Source organism: Centruroides vittatus, unplaced genomic scaffold (genome assembly GCF_030686945.1).
Source record: "Centruroides vittatus isolate TY-2023 unplaced genomic scaffold, ASM3068694v2 contig_12, whole genome shotgun sequence".
Taxonomy (NCBI): Eukaryota; Metazoa; Arthropoda; class Arachnida; order Scorpiones; family Buthidae; genus Centruroides; species Centruroides vittatus.
The window spans coordinates 81,527-97,624 of NW_027120767.1; the positions used below are offsets into that span (position 1 = coordinate 81,527).

The 16,098-nt window shown below is 37.6% G+C and overlaps 1 protein-coding gene and 6 non-coding genes across 7 annotated transcripts; 5 read left to right on the top strand and 2 right to left on the bottom strand.

Moving 5' to 3' along the window:
• Positions 1-2,723: 2,723 nt before the first annotated feature.
• TRNAL-CAA (transfer RNA leucine (anticodon CAA)) lies at positions 2,724-2,840 on the top strand. The gene is made up of 2 exons: positions 2,724-2,761; positions 2,795-2,840. It is a non-coding gene; the product is annotated as a tRNA-Leu (tRNA).
• Positions 2,841-3,178: 338 nt separating this feature from the next.
• TRNAQ-CUG (transfer RNA glutamine (anticodon CUG)) lies at positions 3,179-3,250 on the bottom strand. The gene has a single exon. It is a non-coding gene; the product is annotated as a tRNA-Gln (tRNA).
• A 659-nt stretch (positions 3,251-3,909) lies between these two features.
• On the top strand, positions 3,910-3,981 carry TRNAQ-UUG (transfer RNA glutamine (anticodon UUG)). The gene has a single exon. It is a non-coding gene; the product is annotated as a tRNA-Gln (tRNA).
• Positions 3,982-8,014: 4,033 nt separating this feature from the next.
• On the top strand, positions 8,015-8,131 carry TRNAL-CAA (transfer RNA leucine (anticodon CAA)). The gene is made up of 2 exons: positions 8,015-8,052; positions 8,086-8,131. It is a non-coding gene; the product is annotated as a tRNA-Leu (tRNA).
• A 338-nt stretch (positions 8,132-8,469) lies between these two features.
• TRNAQ-CUG (transfer RNA glutamine (anticodon CUG)) lies at positions 8,470-8,541 on the bottom strand. The gene has a single exon. It is a non-coding gene; the product is annotated as a tRNA-Gln (tRNA).
• A 659-nt stretch (positions 8,542-9,200) lies between these two features.
• Positions 9,201-9,272, top strand: TRNAQ-UUG (transfer RNA glutamine (anticodon UUG)). The gene has a single exon. It is a non-coding gene; the product is annotated as a tRNA-Gln (tRNA).
• A 4,881-nt stretch (positions 9,273-14,153) lies between these two features.
• Positions 14,154-15,046, top strand: LOC136983577 (52 kDa repressor of the inhibitor of the protein kinase-like). The gene is made up of 3 exons (XM_067280374.1): positions 14,154-14,365; positions 14,448-14,613; positions 14,820-15,046. Exons 1-3 carry the CDS (start codon positions 14,216-14,218, stop codon positions 15,044-15,046), a joined length of 543 nt encoding a protein of 180 aa, XP_067136475.1. The 5' UTR covers positions 14,154-14,215.
• Positions 15,047-16,098: the final 1,052 nt, after the last annotated feature.

The following is a 16,098-nucleotide window of genomic DNA, read 5'->3' on the forward strand; positions in this document are numbered from 1 at the left end:
TCGGATTCGAATCTTTTAGATTTAAAAAGGCAGCTGCGGTGAGATTTTGCTTTTCTCGGAAGAATTTAAGCATTAATTTAAGCTAGAATTAGTTTATTGGAAGATTTATGATATTTTCAATTTATTTTGTGTTAATTTTATATGTTCTTCCGTTTCTCTTGGATATTTTAAAAAATTTTTTTGTTCTAAATTTTGATTTAAATATTTTTATTCTATACATGGAACGTATGTGTTCTATTTTGTTTTTGACCCGATGATGGCCTGTTAATCGGGCTGAAAACGTTTGTGTTTTCAATTATATATTAACAAATTAAGGTGTTATATTTCTATGTCTATATTAATTTAAGCTTTTGTATTCACTGGACTAATTGGAAATTTTCTTTTTTACAGAATGAAGACGTTGGTGCGGCTTTGGAGGCGGTTCCGGCGGAGGCAGGCGGTGGCGCCGGAGGGAGAGGGCTCTTCGGACGACGCGGAACGCGTCTGTCGTTCCGTGCCGTTGGAGGAGCGGGGGCTCGACGAGCGAGAGGCAGCGGGTGAAGAAGACCTTCCCCAAGTGCGCGTGGCGTGGCATCCTCCCGGAGTCGGGATGATGCGACGCTACACCTTGGGTCCAGTGCACTTGGCCAAGGTCTTCGGGGGTCATCCGGCCACAGACCTTGCTGTGGAGGATATAGAAAATGACAGCTCGTCCGAGCTGACATTTTCTGGTTGGTCGCGTTCTGCCCGTTCGTCCGCGACGGCGACGCCATCGCCTTGCCGAAGTCGGAACGGGGAGGAGTCGAAGGAGAGAGCCGCCGAAGTTGAGGGACCGTGCTGTCCGTGGTTTAGCTGCTGCGGACGGCTGCGGTTCCCTTGGCCAAGGCGGTGATTTTCTTCGATTTCCTCTTCTTCACCCGGATGCGACTTTCTTACCGGATTCGACACTTTACCCGGACTCGACACCTTTTCCCGGACTTGACGTCTCTTACCCGGTCATGACCCACGGACTTGTCTCCCGAACTTGACACTCGGTCGACGACAACGGATTTGACTCCCGATTGTGACCACCCGGACGTGACACGTTTACTCACCGGACGTGACATTTGACCGACCTTTCTTCCCAAACAGCTGTTACGAGGATTGAGCTTCCGGTTAGGTTAGGTCAGGTCCTTCGCTCTCCTCATGACACTGTTCGGGAAGAAAGACTAGCTGATACAGGTAATAATGTTGACCTTAGATAATAAATGAATGAACTTCTTCTTTTCTCACTGTCTTTGTGTTTTGTAGGAACATTTGGGAGGGAGATACTTCTCCCTCCCCAACTTTACCACGAAGAGGACGAAGTGGCCATTTATCGTAAAAGTGAATATTTTTTGAAGTCTCCGATGGTAAGATCTCTTTCGTTTCATTTTCAACACATCTTATTCTCGTACGTAATTTACTGTTTTTCTGTTTTTAGACATGCCGAAGATGTTCTTCGATCACACACGCACACACACGGACATAACATCACTGTACACGAAGATATACACCGTTTAACCTTTACTCGAATTCTCGCACTCACGCACTTACACATCAAGCGCCTCGTTCTGTGTATGTAATTCGACACAATGAAACAACCCGAACACTCGCTTCCCACAAATCCAACCCCTGGGTCCTCGTCCCGGGAAGTGGAAACGCCAATTTTAAAGATTAAAGTACTTTAAATTGGCGGCCGAAGGGGCTCTGGTAATCACACTTCTTGCATGGATTAAATGGAATTTCACACATTAGCATAAATAATCGTTTTGTGATGAATTTTTCTGTTAAATTTAGTGTGGTAAGAAATTATCTGCGCACAAATCTCGCTCGTATTTCAGTATTGCTAACTCGTTAAAGATCTTCGTGCTTATCGTATATTTCATCATACTTGCAAGCATCATGGCAGCTGGTTTTGTTCATCGAGAACTGTCTTAAGCTGGAAAATTGATATATTTATTCACATTTTATGCGTCGCGGGCCGCAAAATATATGAATGCGGCCCGAGGACCGCAGGTTGCTCATCCCTGCCCTAGACCATCACTGACGCGCAATTAACTGATTGCCTCTAGAAGTCGGCTTTTTACAGCAACGCAGCTTCCCTGCCATCAAACACGGCACGCCACTGAATCTTATCATTTATTTCACATGTAGTATAGAAATTTGTAATAAGATACATAATGCAATTATAATAAAATATTAATTTTAATTAATTCAAACTACGTTAAAATATGAAAATTTATATTTTAGAAAATTCGGTTGAAGCGCTGCTTCCACCGCTTCCAATGACGGCACGCCACTGCCGTAAGCAATCCTATTATGGGTTTAACCAGTCCCACAATGGGGCGACCGAGTGGTGAGGGACGGGGCCCGACATATTCGGACGGACCATCCTTTGAAAAATTTCTGGGGATTTATCGACCTGCCGTTCACGTTTTAGGCTGAATACGACGGTTGCGACCTCTCCGATGTGTCGATAGGAATTTTTGTAATTTAACGTAGACGTCATCACTCAGTCAGAGGATATTTCATTTCTGGTAAGAGAAAACATGTTATAACTTTTTCGAAATTCCGTACGCGAGAATTTCTAATCTAAACAATTGCAATCTAATCATCATTTATCATTTAGTTAGTTAAACGTTGGCCTGTCATAAAACTGCTTGAATGTAACGAGAATTGAACATTCACCATTGATTAGGCATCAATCGGGATCCGTGACTAACGTCAGGATGGCCGAGCGGTCTAAGGCGCCAGACTCAAGATAGACTCTTCCTGTATAACGCAGGACCGTGTATTCTGGTCCACGATAGTGGGCGTGGGTTCGAATCCCACTCCTGACATGTACTTTTTTTCTATTTTTATGTACGGTCGATCGAAAATGTCTATTTTAGTGTGAAGTTGGATTCAGCGCCTGGAAGACATTTTGTAATTCATTTGGTTCGAAATTTTAATGATAATTTGGTCAGAAGCGTGCAACATGTTGAATTCCGTTTTGAGGCCATGGCAAAAGTAGAATAAAGTTATTGAAACATTTATAAGCCTCAAACAGAAACTCTGCTTCGCACACACGCGCGAAGCAGAGTTATTGTTCTAAATTCAAAGCAAAAGAAGTTTCCGAATTCTACTGTCGCTGTTGCCTTCATTTGCACAAACGATGACAGGGGCGAAGAAGAAAAAAAGGCCCCACCGAGATTTGAACTCGGATCACTGGATTCAGAGTCCAGAGTGCTAACCATTACACCATGGGACCTCACACAGACCCGCATGTCGCATATCACCTTAATGCATTGCAGATTGCCTTATCGACTTTCGCGTAAAGATATCGCCGCATCTGTTGTTGCCGATAATGGAAATTTCTCCGTCTGCACTTTCCGTTAAAAAGCGAAGCTGTTGCCACAAATCTGTCAGAAGAATGCTGTCGCGAAGAGAATGAAGGTTACTGTCATTGAACGGGGTGAAAAAGAATTTAAGAAACGTGTTTCGTTTCGTCATGTAGACCGTAAATTGACCGTTTAGCAAATAAATAGTAAATTGTCGATGGCTGTCCGATCGGTGTGTAAATAATCGAATCATTTATTCGTTTCGAGCGTACTACGTGTTTTTATCGGAAGCGGTCACGACAGAGGCACGATACTGTCACCAACTGACGCTTGGATTGCACGAAATCGTGCAATGCAATTGTTAGTCGGCGATTTCCGCAGCGAAAGACAGCATGAGATCGAAAATACTTCAGCCGAATCGTTGAACGACGCCCATCAAATTAGATAACGCGAAGAAAGGCGAGATTGTTTCGTCCTGCGCAGATGACGATAAGTCTTTTGCGACGCTCAAATTTCCGTTGCATGCAATAATGTCTGTTGGCACGCTGATTGGCTTTTAAATAGTCTTTTGAGAAGTGCCTCGTGCGGAGGTCTCATGGTGTAACGGTAAGCACTCTGGACTTTGAATCAAGCGATCCGAGTTCGAATCTCGGTGAGACCTTTTGTCTTTTTCTGTCGTCGAAGCTCGTGCCCTATGCGATTATGACGTCTTGAACGTGTTTTGAATTTTCCGGAATTTTTTGGCCATTTACAAGCGGCATTTGCAACATATGCAGAAAAACCTGCTGCAGGATAGCGTACAGTGCCTGTCTGTCTCTATGTCAACCGTATTGCACGCAATCAAAACTGTTCATTATGATATTTATTGTGTAATCGTGTTACAATAGCCAAGAACTTTTGACCAATAAATATCTAGCCTTATCGTTGTAGTCGCTGCCAAAATAGAAAAACGTTTTATACTTTCTTTTTTTCGTGTACATATCAAATAAGTGTTAAAATCGCGTAAAGTTTAATGTAGCGAATTTATTCGATTTTAATGCTGATGATGATTCGTAATTTTAATTACAGTTGGCGTGTTAAGCAAAAACATTAAAAATCTGTAAGTTTCGTTCACATGAAAGACAAATATCGTAAGTTCTTGTAGAAGAAATATTTAAATCACCAGCACAGAAACGAGAAAAAAAATATATATTATTTATTTATAAGCCATTTGTTTTCAAAATTCTTAGAGTTGCAATTAAAAAAATAACCAGCAATTATTGATGGTGACACGGTCACAATGCCGGGCGAAAATTTTTAATTTATTTAAATTAGAATAGATCTTCTGAATCTCAAATCAGTTCTGTAGTGTCTCGCCCCGGTACATAATACTTTTCCGTTATCAACAGAGTCGTGCCTGTCATCTATTTAACTCTTTTCAAAAAAATAGATTTGAATTGAAATAAAGTGATTTCTGGCTTTCATCGCAGGTTCATATATAGTTAATCGTGGCCTCCCGCCCCCTAATCTTTTTATATCTGATCTCGACTTTCATCTATCTAACTGCGTTCTCGAGAATAAGGAAGGCCAGAAAGGCGGATGACGGTGGGCTTTTATAGATCTACAATGGTTTCAAATTGCAGCCCAACAACAATATAGAAACAACAGTTCGAGAAGATTCTCTCAAGTTACCGGAGTGAACTAGTTTACAACTGCTCACATTTTTAGTTTTTTAGTTCAATTTAGTTCTTTAGTTCCTGCTTGCAGAGCTTACTAGTGGCCAAGTGGTCTTTGTTCCCTGAACACTGGGACTTCGGTCGTGGATTCGCACCTCGTTCGGACGTGGACGCCCGGCCACGTGCAGTTTTCCGGGTTTTCTCCACGTCTGTAGATAGGGCCCAGTTTCTTTTAAAAAGAGTTTTCGGTAGGCATTTCCCTAGGCAGATCGCCCAAGTGTTGCGTTGCCATAACTAAACAAACAAACAAGTTTCTGATCAGTATCATATAGTTCGTTCTTATGTGAGTACGTATTCAAAGGCTATACACTAGTAAAATTCGGCCTTGAAATCTTTAAAGGTACGAAACTTTTCCACGTGCCAAAACCGCAAACAACAAATAGGCAGTGGCGTAGCTAGGGTGGAGCAAGTGGGGCACGTGCCCCGGGCGCCTTTCAAAGGGAGACGCGCAAAATCGCCAATTATTAAATTCAAAAATCAAAATAAACCAATTCATATCAAACAATCTCGTCCGCGACTTACGCGCTTTGCGAATGAGCGAAGGGAAATGAGTGCACTTGCTCGTTCGAATTCGACACTTCTCGCGCAGTTGTTTATTTTGTTTACATGTGATCTGTGATTCTGATTTGAATAATCCCGAGCGAGCGAGAGTTATTGAAGCTACTTGATTTGTTACCTAATTGTCAGTGTCGAGATAGAATCGTCTGGACGTACGATTCCCGCCTTTTCTTGTTTTTTTTTATTTTATTTCAAATTAGTCGACGCTGCAGAAGTCGGTTGGAAAACGACCAGTAGTTTTGAATCCACGATCGCTGATTGGCCGAGGATCATCGGACCATAGCCAGACCTACGACAGAGCTAGGTAGCACTAATTGGTTAATTAATCAAACTTAACTTCAATCCGTATAAAAGCTTAAAGTTTTGGTGGGAAAAGGGGAGTTGGCCAAACGGACGGTTTTATTTAGTGCATCTGTTTTTTATATTAAAATAATTTACGAAGGGGCGCAACTTTAATGCGTGCCCTAGGCGCCATTTTCGACTGCTACGCCCCTGCAAATAAGCCATCACGTGATCTAGTAAACGATACTCGGATTTTTCTATGTTTATAAATACTTGTCATGTTCTATAATCTACGTAAAATATTAGCAGATCGATCGGATCAACGCGGGGTCGATATTATCGGTAAAGATTGGCGCGTGTAAATGAAAATCGTTCGAAGCGCCCCTTAGTGGATACAAATGTAAATGGTGGGAATTTAAAAAATGTTCTTTTGAGTAAAAGTGTAACAATGCCCATATTATCTAGAAATGTAAAATAATGACCATTTTTCAAAATATAATTTGTTTTTTTAATAATTACTGCGATAATATAACTATACACTGTAGATGTTCAATGTGCTTTTGAAGTTTACAATATAAAATCGAATATTTATATTTATTCAAATTTTTATTATTTATATTTTTACACAAAGAATAAACCAACAACGAGTAGCTGCACTTTCTCCAGTCACATTTAAAATTTTAGTGGCGCCATCTCTTATCATATATAAGTTTTCAAAATAAAATATTTTTAAACTATTATAGAGCTTAATTTTCAGAGTAGGAATGAGTTTTATAGTTAAAGAAGATCGAAATTCTAATAACGAGTATGACCGTTATTAGTGCTAATTCTACTGGAGTTACACATTTCCTCACCCATCGACCTACCTCTAACTACCAAGATTTGATGACATCAAGGCCCTGAATAAACAAACAAACCTCCCTGCAAAATTTCAGGAATTTTCGACTAAAGTCACAGGCGTTATTAAGGTTCAAATAGAGTGAACAAATTCGTGTCCCCTCGCACATAAACTAATATCTATACATATTGAAATTACCCCAAATATATAAATATATATATACAAGTATATTTCATTTCGCGACGTTTCACGGTGTCTTGAGTGCAAAAATATAAAAATCTGAGAGGGTCATTTTCCCGGACCGCCGGATACTTTCCCTCGGTAATAACAGCCGAAGAAACAGAAATTATACACAAGGTAACGAATTAAATGAAAACTATAATTTTTTAAAAATAAATGACATGAATTTATTCGGCGGGACGATGCAATGTTTTTGTTCTCCGACACGTTTCGTATCATTTTCTCACGTTTATTCAATATATGTTTAGAACATAGCACAAAACAACTTTACTTATTAACATTCAGGATATAGGAAAAAGAATTGACTCGTCACTCATTTCATTGGATACAGATGTTTATCATAAACGAATTCCGAAAATTATTAAATAAACAAATAATAATGACGAACAGTTTGTACATTAAGACAGCGGTCCCCAACCTTTTTATCGCCTCGGACCGATCAACGTTTGATAATTTTACCGCGGCCCGCTGAGGCGGGACGTTGATTGTTTATATTTTAAATTGTTTTGATTTAATAATTTTAATTTAATTGTATTTAGACATGCCTTTAAAATAAAAGACAGTTACACCAAAACACGAATATAAAGTAATTTAATATTTTAACTCACGGGTTTAGGTGACGTCTTTCAGCTCCGGGTTAATTTCTTGTTTATTGAATGTCGCACAAACCCTAGAGAAATACACCACAGTAAATAAAATGGAAATAATTTAATGTTCCTTGGGCGGACCCGTACCATTTGATCTACGGATTGAGAGTTGAAGACCACTGCATTGAGAGACAGGAAAGAAATTCCAATACTCTGGTGTCAAAATGGAAAATCGACTCGTAATTTAACGTAGACGTCATCACTCAGTCAGAGGATATTTCATTTCTGGTAAGAGAAAACATGTTATAACTTTTTCGAAATTCCGTACGCGAGAATTTCTAATCTAAACAATTGCAATCTAATCATCATTTATCATTTAGTTAGTTAAACGTTGGCCTGTCATAAAACTACTTGAATGTAACGAGAATTGAACATTCACCATTGATTAGGCATCAATCGGGATCCGTGACTAACGTCAGGATGGCCGAGCGGTCTAAGGCGCCAGACTCAAGATAGACTCTTCCTGTATAACGCAGGACCGTGTATTCTGGTCCACGATAGTGGGCGTGGGTTCGAATCCCACTCCTGACATGTACTTTTTTTCTATTTTTATGTACGGTCGATCGAAAATGTCTATTTTAGTGTGAAGTTGGATTCAGCGCCTGGAAGACATTTTGTAATTCATTTGGTTCGAAATTTTAATGATAATTTGGTCAGAAGCGTGCAACATGTTGAATTCCGTTTTGAGGCCATGGCAAAAGTAGAATAAAGTTATTGAAACATTTATAAGCCTCAAACAGAAACTCTGCTTCGCACACACGCGCGAAGCAGAGTTATTGTTCTAAATTCAAAGCAAAAGAAGTTTCCGAATTCTACTGTCGCTGTTGCCTTCATTTGCACAAACGATGACAGGGGCGAAGAAGAAAAAAAGGCCCCACCGAGATTTGAACTCGGATCACTGGATTCAGAGTCCAGAGTGCTAACCATTACACCATGGGACCTCACACAGACCCGCATGTCGCATATCACCTTAATGCATTGCAGATTGCCTTATCGACTATCGCGTAAAGATATCGCCGCATCTGTTGTTGCCGATAATGGAAATTTCTCCGTCTGCACTTTCCGTTAAAAAGCGAAGCTGTTGCCACAAATCTGTCAGAAGAATGCTGTCGCGAAGAGAATGAAGGTTACTGTCATTGAACGGGGTGAAAAAGAATTTAAGAAACGTGTTTCGTTTCGTCATGTAGACCGTAAATTGACCGTTTAGCAAATAAATAGTAAATTGTCGATGGCTGTCCGATCGGTGTGTAAATAATCGAATCATTTATTCGTTTCGAGCGTACTACGTGTTTTTATCGGAAGCGGTCACGACAGAGGCACGATACTGTCACCAACTGACGCTTGGATTGCACGAAATCGTGCAATGCAATTGTTAGTCGGCGATTTCCGCAGCGAAAGACAGCATGAGATCGAAAATACTTCAGCCGAATCGTTGAACGACGCCCATCAAATTAGATAACGCGAAGAAAGGCGAGATTGTTTCGTCCTGCGCAGATGACGATAAGTCTTTTGCGACGCTCAAATTTCCGTTGCATGCAATAATGTCTGTTGGCACGCTGATTGGCTTTTAAATAGTCTTTTGAGAAGTGCCTCGTGCGGAGGTCTCATGGTGTAACGGTAAGCACTCTGGACTTTGAATCAAGCGATCCGAGTTCGAATCTCGGTGAGACCTTTTGTCTTTTTCTGTCGTCGAAGCTCGTGCCCTATGCGATTATGACGTCTTGAACGTGTTTTGAATTTTCCGGAATTTTTTGGCCATTTACAAGCGGCATTTGCAACATATGCAGAAAAACCTGCTGCAGGATAGCGTACAGTGCCTGTCTGTCTCTATGTCAACCGTATTGCACGCAATCAAAACTGTTCATTATGATATTTATTGTGTAATCGTGTTACAATAGCCAAGAACTTTTGACCAATAAATATCTAGCCTTATCGTTGTAGTCGCTGCCAAAATAGAAAAACGTTTTATACTTTCTTTTTTTCGTGTACATATCAAATAAGTGTTAAAATCGCGTAAAGTTTAATGTAGCGAATTTATTCGATTTTAATGCTGATGATGATTCGTAATTTTAATTACAGTTGGCGTGTTAAGCAAAAACATTAAAAATCTGTAAGTTTCGTTCACATGAAAGACAAATATCGTAAGTTCTTGTAGAAGAAATATTTAAATCACCAGCACAGAAACGAGAAAAAAAATATATATTATTTATTTATAAGCCATTTGTTTTCAAAATTCTTAGAGTTGCAATTAAAAAAATAACCAGCAATTATTGATGGTGACACGGTCACAATGCCGGGCGAAAATTTTTAATTTATTTAAATTAGAATAGATCTTCTGAATCTCAAATCAGTTCTGTAGTGTCTCGCCCCGGTACATAATACTTTTCCGTTATCAACAGAGTCGTGCCTGTCATCTATTTAACTCTTTTCAAAAAAATAGATTTGAATTGAAATAAAGTGATTTCTGGCTTTCATCGCAGGTTCATATATAGTTAATCGTGGCCTCCCGCCCCCTAATGTTTTTATATCTGATCTCGACTTTCATCTATCTAACTGCGTTCTCGAGAATAAGGAAGGCCAGAAAGGCGGATGACGGTGGGCTTTTATAGATCTACAATGGTTTCAAATTGCAGCCCAACAACAATATAGAAACAACAGTTCGAGAAGATTCTCTCAAGTTACCGGAGTGAACTAGTTTACAACTGCTCACATTTTTAGTTTTTTAGTTCAATTTAGTTCTTTAGTTCCTGCTTGCAGAGCTTATTATTATTGTATCAAATACTTAAACTGTCTGACCATCAAAATTCTTGTGTATACTGTTTGTTAGCAAGTATAAGTAGACGTCGTGATATCTAACCACTAAAATCACAAATAACAAATATAGGTCAAACAGTTATTAAACAGCTTCAGATAAAAGAATGGATAAATATTTATAAAAAAATAATAGCGATTGAATCTTAACCTGCTTATTACCAACTATTAATGGTCTCATTTTTTTCAGCATGGTTACAGAACATGTCTATATGCTTAGATATATTTATATACCAGCTGTCTAAGCATAACAGCTGTAACGAATAATATCCAAAAGATCTTTATCGTCTTCGTTTAATCACTATTATTTCAATATAAAAACTAATTGCATGAAATAAATACTGTTAATTTTTAAAAAATTAAGGCTCAAGTAACGCTTAAATAATTGATAACGATGATTTATAAGATAAACATATTCAAAAAAAATCAATCGTTTAACACGTTTATATAAAACTAAATTAATGTTATCGCGTAAAATATTCAAAATAACGAATCAATACTTAATTAGATTACAATTAAGACCTACAAATATTTTAATTACATATAATCGAGTTGCTTACTTAGTAATTCCTTTAAGAATTGATTAATTTAGATGCGCGTAAAAAGTTTATGAACTCGCTCTCGTATAAATTGCTTAAATGAATTAAAATCTATCGAAAAACACTTAGATATATAATAACGCTTAAAAGATTATAAACTTTCTCCTCAGCTTTTTACTTAAAAATTCCGAGAGAAAAATGTTTGAACAGAATAATTATAGTTATATAATTATTCTGTTTATTATTCTATAATTATCAGATATAAGATTTTATAAGAGAACAATAAATTAATAAATTTTTTTAATCATAAAATGCTAATTGCAATTACATGGAGTGAAGCCATAAAAGACGTGAAATTATTTTATAAAATTATCAATGAAATTAGGCTTATAGAAGATATAGTGTAAAATACAGTAGAGAGTCGTTCATCGGAACCCCGGTAATCGGAATCGGTCCATTAAGTTTACATAGAACTTCGTTAACTTCAGTTTCATCAACACTCAATTTTTTGCTGATTTTAAAATTCGTTTATTTTTACAAACGTTTTCAACCTATTTATATAGGCCATCGTCAGGTTTACTATAAATGTTCCAATATGGAACGTATTGGAACGTATTTTTTAAATGTTTTCGAACATTTAAAAAAAAATTGATAGAAGTGTGTATATTAAATAAATAAACAAATAAATCAAACATAGTAAACAAAGCTAACTATGAAGAAACATGATTTAAGGGTTTTTGTTCAATTATTCATATGTTTTCACGCTGTTGGAAGCGCATTAGCATTCCTAGCATTTAGGCAACGGTCTTTCATTTTACTTTTATAAATTTCCAGCTTTTCCATCGCCAACGCAATGGATGGAGAGTGCACCGTTTTAATGACTTTCGCCTCTTCCCATTTTACATCCGCTCTTGCAGTCAACCATAATCGCTACTATCGTATTGTGTCCTTTTTTTCAACGTTGTATCTATGCTTTCGCAGACGTACCGCCAGGTTTCTTCTAGTCACACCCACATAATCTTTTTCGATTCCTAATTGTTGATTTTCAAATGATATTTTATATACTCCAGCTTTCTCTTCCTTTTTTACTCCATCTTTATCGTTCCGCAGTAAGCTATAGATATTGGGTACTCTTTTATAGACCATTCTCGAATTTTTATAAGAAACTAACTTATTCGCCACACCTCCTAAATGCCTATTGTATGTGAATTTGTTAATTCCTTCTAAGCTATTATCTTTTTTTGCCTTTATTTTCTGTTACCTTTGACCAGCCCTTCAATTGTTGCGGTTTTGTAACCCAAAGTTTTGCAAGACTTTTAATTTTATTAATCTTTTTGAGACGGCCCTGCACGTTGATACAACATAAAAATGCTCTTCTGATAAGTGCTTTAAATGCTGATAATTTATATTTATACGAGTCGTTGGACCAAGATGGCATGTAGAGAGGAGCATGTGTGGGTTTTAGATACACACCCGTGTTTATATTTCCTTGTTTAAATCTTGTATCAATGTCCAAAAAATGAAGATGAGTATAGCTTTTTTGTTCTAGTTTTAGTTTTAAACCAAGATCATTATTATTGATTGCAAGTAAAAATTCTTGAATTTGTCGGTTATTATTTCAAATTATAAAAATGTCATCGACATATCGTTTGTAAATTATAATGTCCTCGACGAAATCTTTGACGATGTCTTTTTCCAGCTCACGTAGCACTAGTTCGCACAGGAGTCCTGATAGAACTTTCCATTGGGACACCTTTCTTTTGTTTGCATGTCATCTCGCTGAATCTAAAAAAAAGGATTGGTAGCGCATCAAGTCTGCTAGATTCAGCAGGGTGACATTGATTGAAAAGTTGAATATTTTATTAGAAAATCTTGATTATTTTCTTTTTATTTCCGCAGAATTCGGAAGAAATTTAGAGATTTTCATCTTTACGTTCTGAAAATTATCGATGACTTCTCCCGATTTTGACATCCCGATTGCGTCAATACCAATTTCGATTATGACTTCCCGATTTTGACTTCGTCCCGGCTGTGTCTTATTCTATTATCTTCTAATGACTTACCATTTTTGCAAATTGGACTCTCGAATTATGTCTACACTCGAATTTGACTCCTGAATCGTGTCTGTACACGAATTTGGACTTTCTTAAATTGTGTCTCTTGGAAATTGTATCCATTGCTTATTTCGTCATATTAATTTACTCAATATTCGAAAAATGCCAAGAACACGAAAACTTGAAGACGGATTATTTACTGAAATTTCTCGTCAAGTACTGTCCGACTGGGTTTAATCGACTAAATTTAACTCCTTGAATTAACCGTTGGTTTTTACATCGGGTGATAAGAGAAAGCCCCGAATTGTGTGACACTGCATTTGCCAATGCAAGCGAATATTTTAGTTTTACATTCGAGTCAATGGAAACGTTTCGCTTTGCTAACCAGAAATGGGAATAAATGAGTACGTATTTCAAATAGAATAATAGGAATTGTATCTTAGACAATGCAACTATTGTTTTTATGTGGATGATTCTCTTGGCGTTAGACGCCCCACTTGGTATAAAAATATTAAAGTGGGCGATGGGGGGGCGTTTAAATCATCCAAGGAGGCGTTAGGCATGATAGGAGGATCCCTGGGTGTGTTCTTTTATTCCTGCGCGTTACTCCGCGCGAGCGACATCCGTTTAAAAATTTTTGCGGAATGCGTTCCTAAATTCGGTCGGAGTGCGCGCCGTCGAACGGCAAAAAACGGCCGCTTGTAGCAGTAGTTTACGGTGGAAAGCAACATGGCGTCCTCCGTGGCTCAAATAGTTTCGTTTCGGTGTCTATTATATGGTTTTATGAATGAAAATTTAGAAGTTGTGAAAGCGCAAGTTAGTGCATGCGGTGATGTAAGTGTCCTTTCGAACTTTTTTCGAATGGTAGCCGGCATTCTAATTTTTTTCGTGACTATTTTGAATGCTCTTTCAACAAATAATCCATTTTATAGTTAAATTTTGCAATTGGAACGTTTCTTTTGACTTTAAGAGCTCATATTTTAGAATTATAGATTCCTCCATCACGATACTATCGATAGTGCGGACGCCACCATATTTCTTTCTTTCACCGTCATTCCTAAATGCCCAAGGTCTGTATAAGAAGGTCAGGACATGCTCCCGTGATTTTTTGCGGCAGCGGCCATTTTGAGACTAATCGATTGAGCTCATCATACGTGGTTCGTGCGTGAATCGAATATAATTACGTATATACATACTCAAAACGTTAAGCAATGGGGTATTGTGTGGCACCTAATTGTAAAAGTATGTCTTCCAAGGTTCGATTGTTCAGATTTCCTGCAGATAAGCAGAGGAGAGCGAAATGGGTGCAGAACTGCAGACGTGCTAAGTGGCAGCCAACTGAACATTCTCAACTGTGTGAGGTTAGTGTATATCATGTATTTTTCTATAGGTACTGTCTTTGAGATGTATACGTGAGCTCACATTAAATTATTTGTTGTTCAGCTTCATTTCGAAGAATCGCAGTTTGAACTGAAAAGAGCTGACGGAAGGAAGCTGCTAAAATGGAATGCGGTTCCCACAATTTTCAATGTGCCCAATCCTCCTAAATCTATTACGATAAAGAGGCCTATTCGGAAAAGAAAACTTCCTGAAGATAGAAAAACCAATGGTAAAATTATTTAATTGCTGAGCTAGTTCTTTTTTCATCTGAAATATAGATGACTGTTTTGTATGAGTATTCTCGGTGTTTAATAAATTGGCCGTTATCGAAAATCTTGTATGTTCAATTCTGTCTGTTTTTGCGAGAAATGTTATATAGCACGAAAAAATAATTATTTTAACATGTTTTGACTTATAATGTATTTTTTTATATAGCTCTAGTGGAGTCTTCCGTGAACCTTGCCATGACAGAAAAAACAAGTGAAGAAGGTGATGAAAATACTTCAGATAAACTAAATGAAAAACTTCAGTTAGAAAACAGGAGACTACAACTGCAGGTAAATGTTTTATTTACATTTAAAACAATTTTAGACCAACTTTTATTTTGTAATGTGAAACATGGAGTGATATCTTATATTATGAATCAGAATTCTGATATTTGAGTAGAAAACTGACTATACTTTTATGTAATGAAAACAATAAAGAAATCAGAAAACATTAAATAATATTGCTGTTATCTTATATATGTTTAAGTATAGCTGTATTAGATTTCAAAGATACTATATACAGTATATATTATTATTAATTATTATTATATATACAGTGGTGATATTCGGCGGGTTCGCACAGGTTCGGCCGAACCCGTTGTTAAAATTTTCAGTTTCCCGAACCTTGTTAAACACACGGAACATTTCTCAGTGGGTTTGTTTTTTTTAAAAAAATATATTAAAATATGCGTATTATACTCTGTAATACTACTAAACTAGGGCCTTATACCCCGTTTGCACCGAGCATTTCAATCTAGATTGTGAGCAAGGTCAGGGAGTATGTCTTGGTGCGATCTCTCTCGACCGTTTCAATCGAGGTTTAATCGCGATCGATTCAAGAGTGTTCTTGAAAGTAGATCCAGTCATAAGAGAGATCCCAGAATGCCACGCGCGCGAGACAATACAAGATGGCTGTGGAACACGTGTCGGGCTATGGACAGCGAAAGAAAAAGTATAATGTATCTCGAGAGATGATGACATGTGCCTATTTCTAGAAGCGCCATATTGCTGGTAAAGAATTTCTCTGCCTTGAGAAAAAAAAAAAAAAAAAAAAAAGGTCGACAGCTCTAAAATACTATTGTTACCTGGCCTTCTCCCATGGCTCGTTACGTTCTAAATACGCCACTGATTGTTAGATATATGGTTGCAAGAAAAGGTATTGTATTTATTTCTAGCCAAAACTTCCATTTCGTTTATCGGTGATTGTCAGGGAAAAATTTTCTGCTAGCGAACCTCTTGTTAAATATTTCGAATATCACCACTGTATATATATATAATCTATTTTTTAAATTTTAGATACAAAAACTAACTCAAAGGCAAGAAGCAAAGGAAGATAAATTAAATTTATTTCTGAAACCGGATCAAATCCAATATTTGCAGAAAGTATCTGTAACGAACCCATATACTTGGACGAATCAAACAATAAAATAAGCAGTGCAAATTAAATG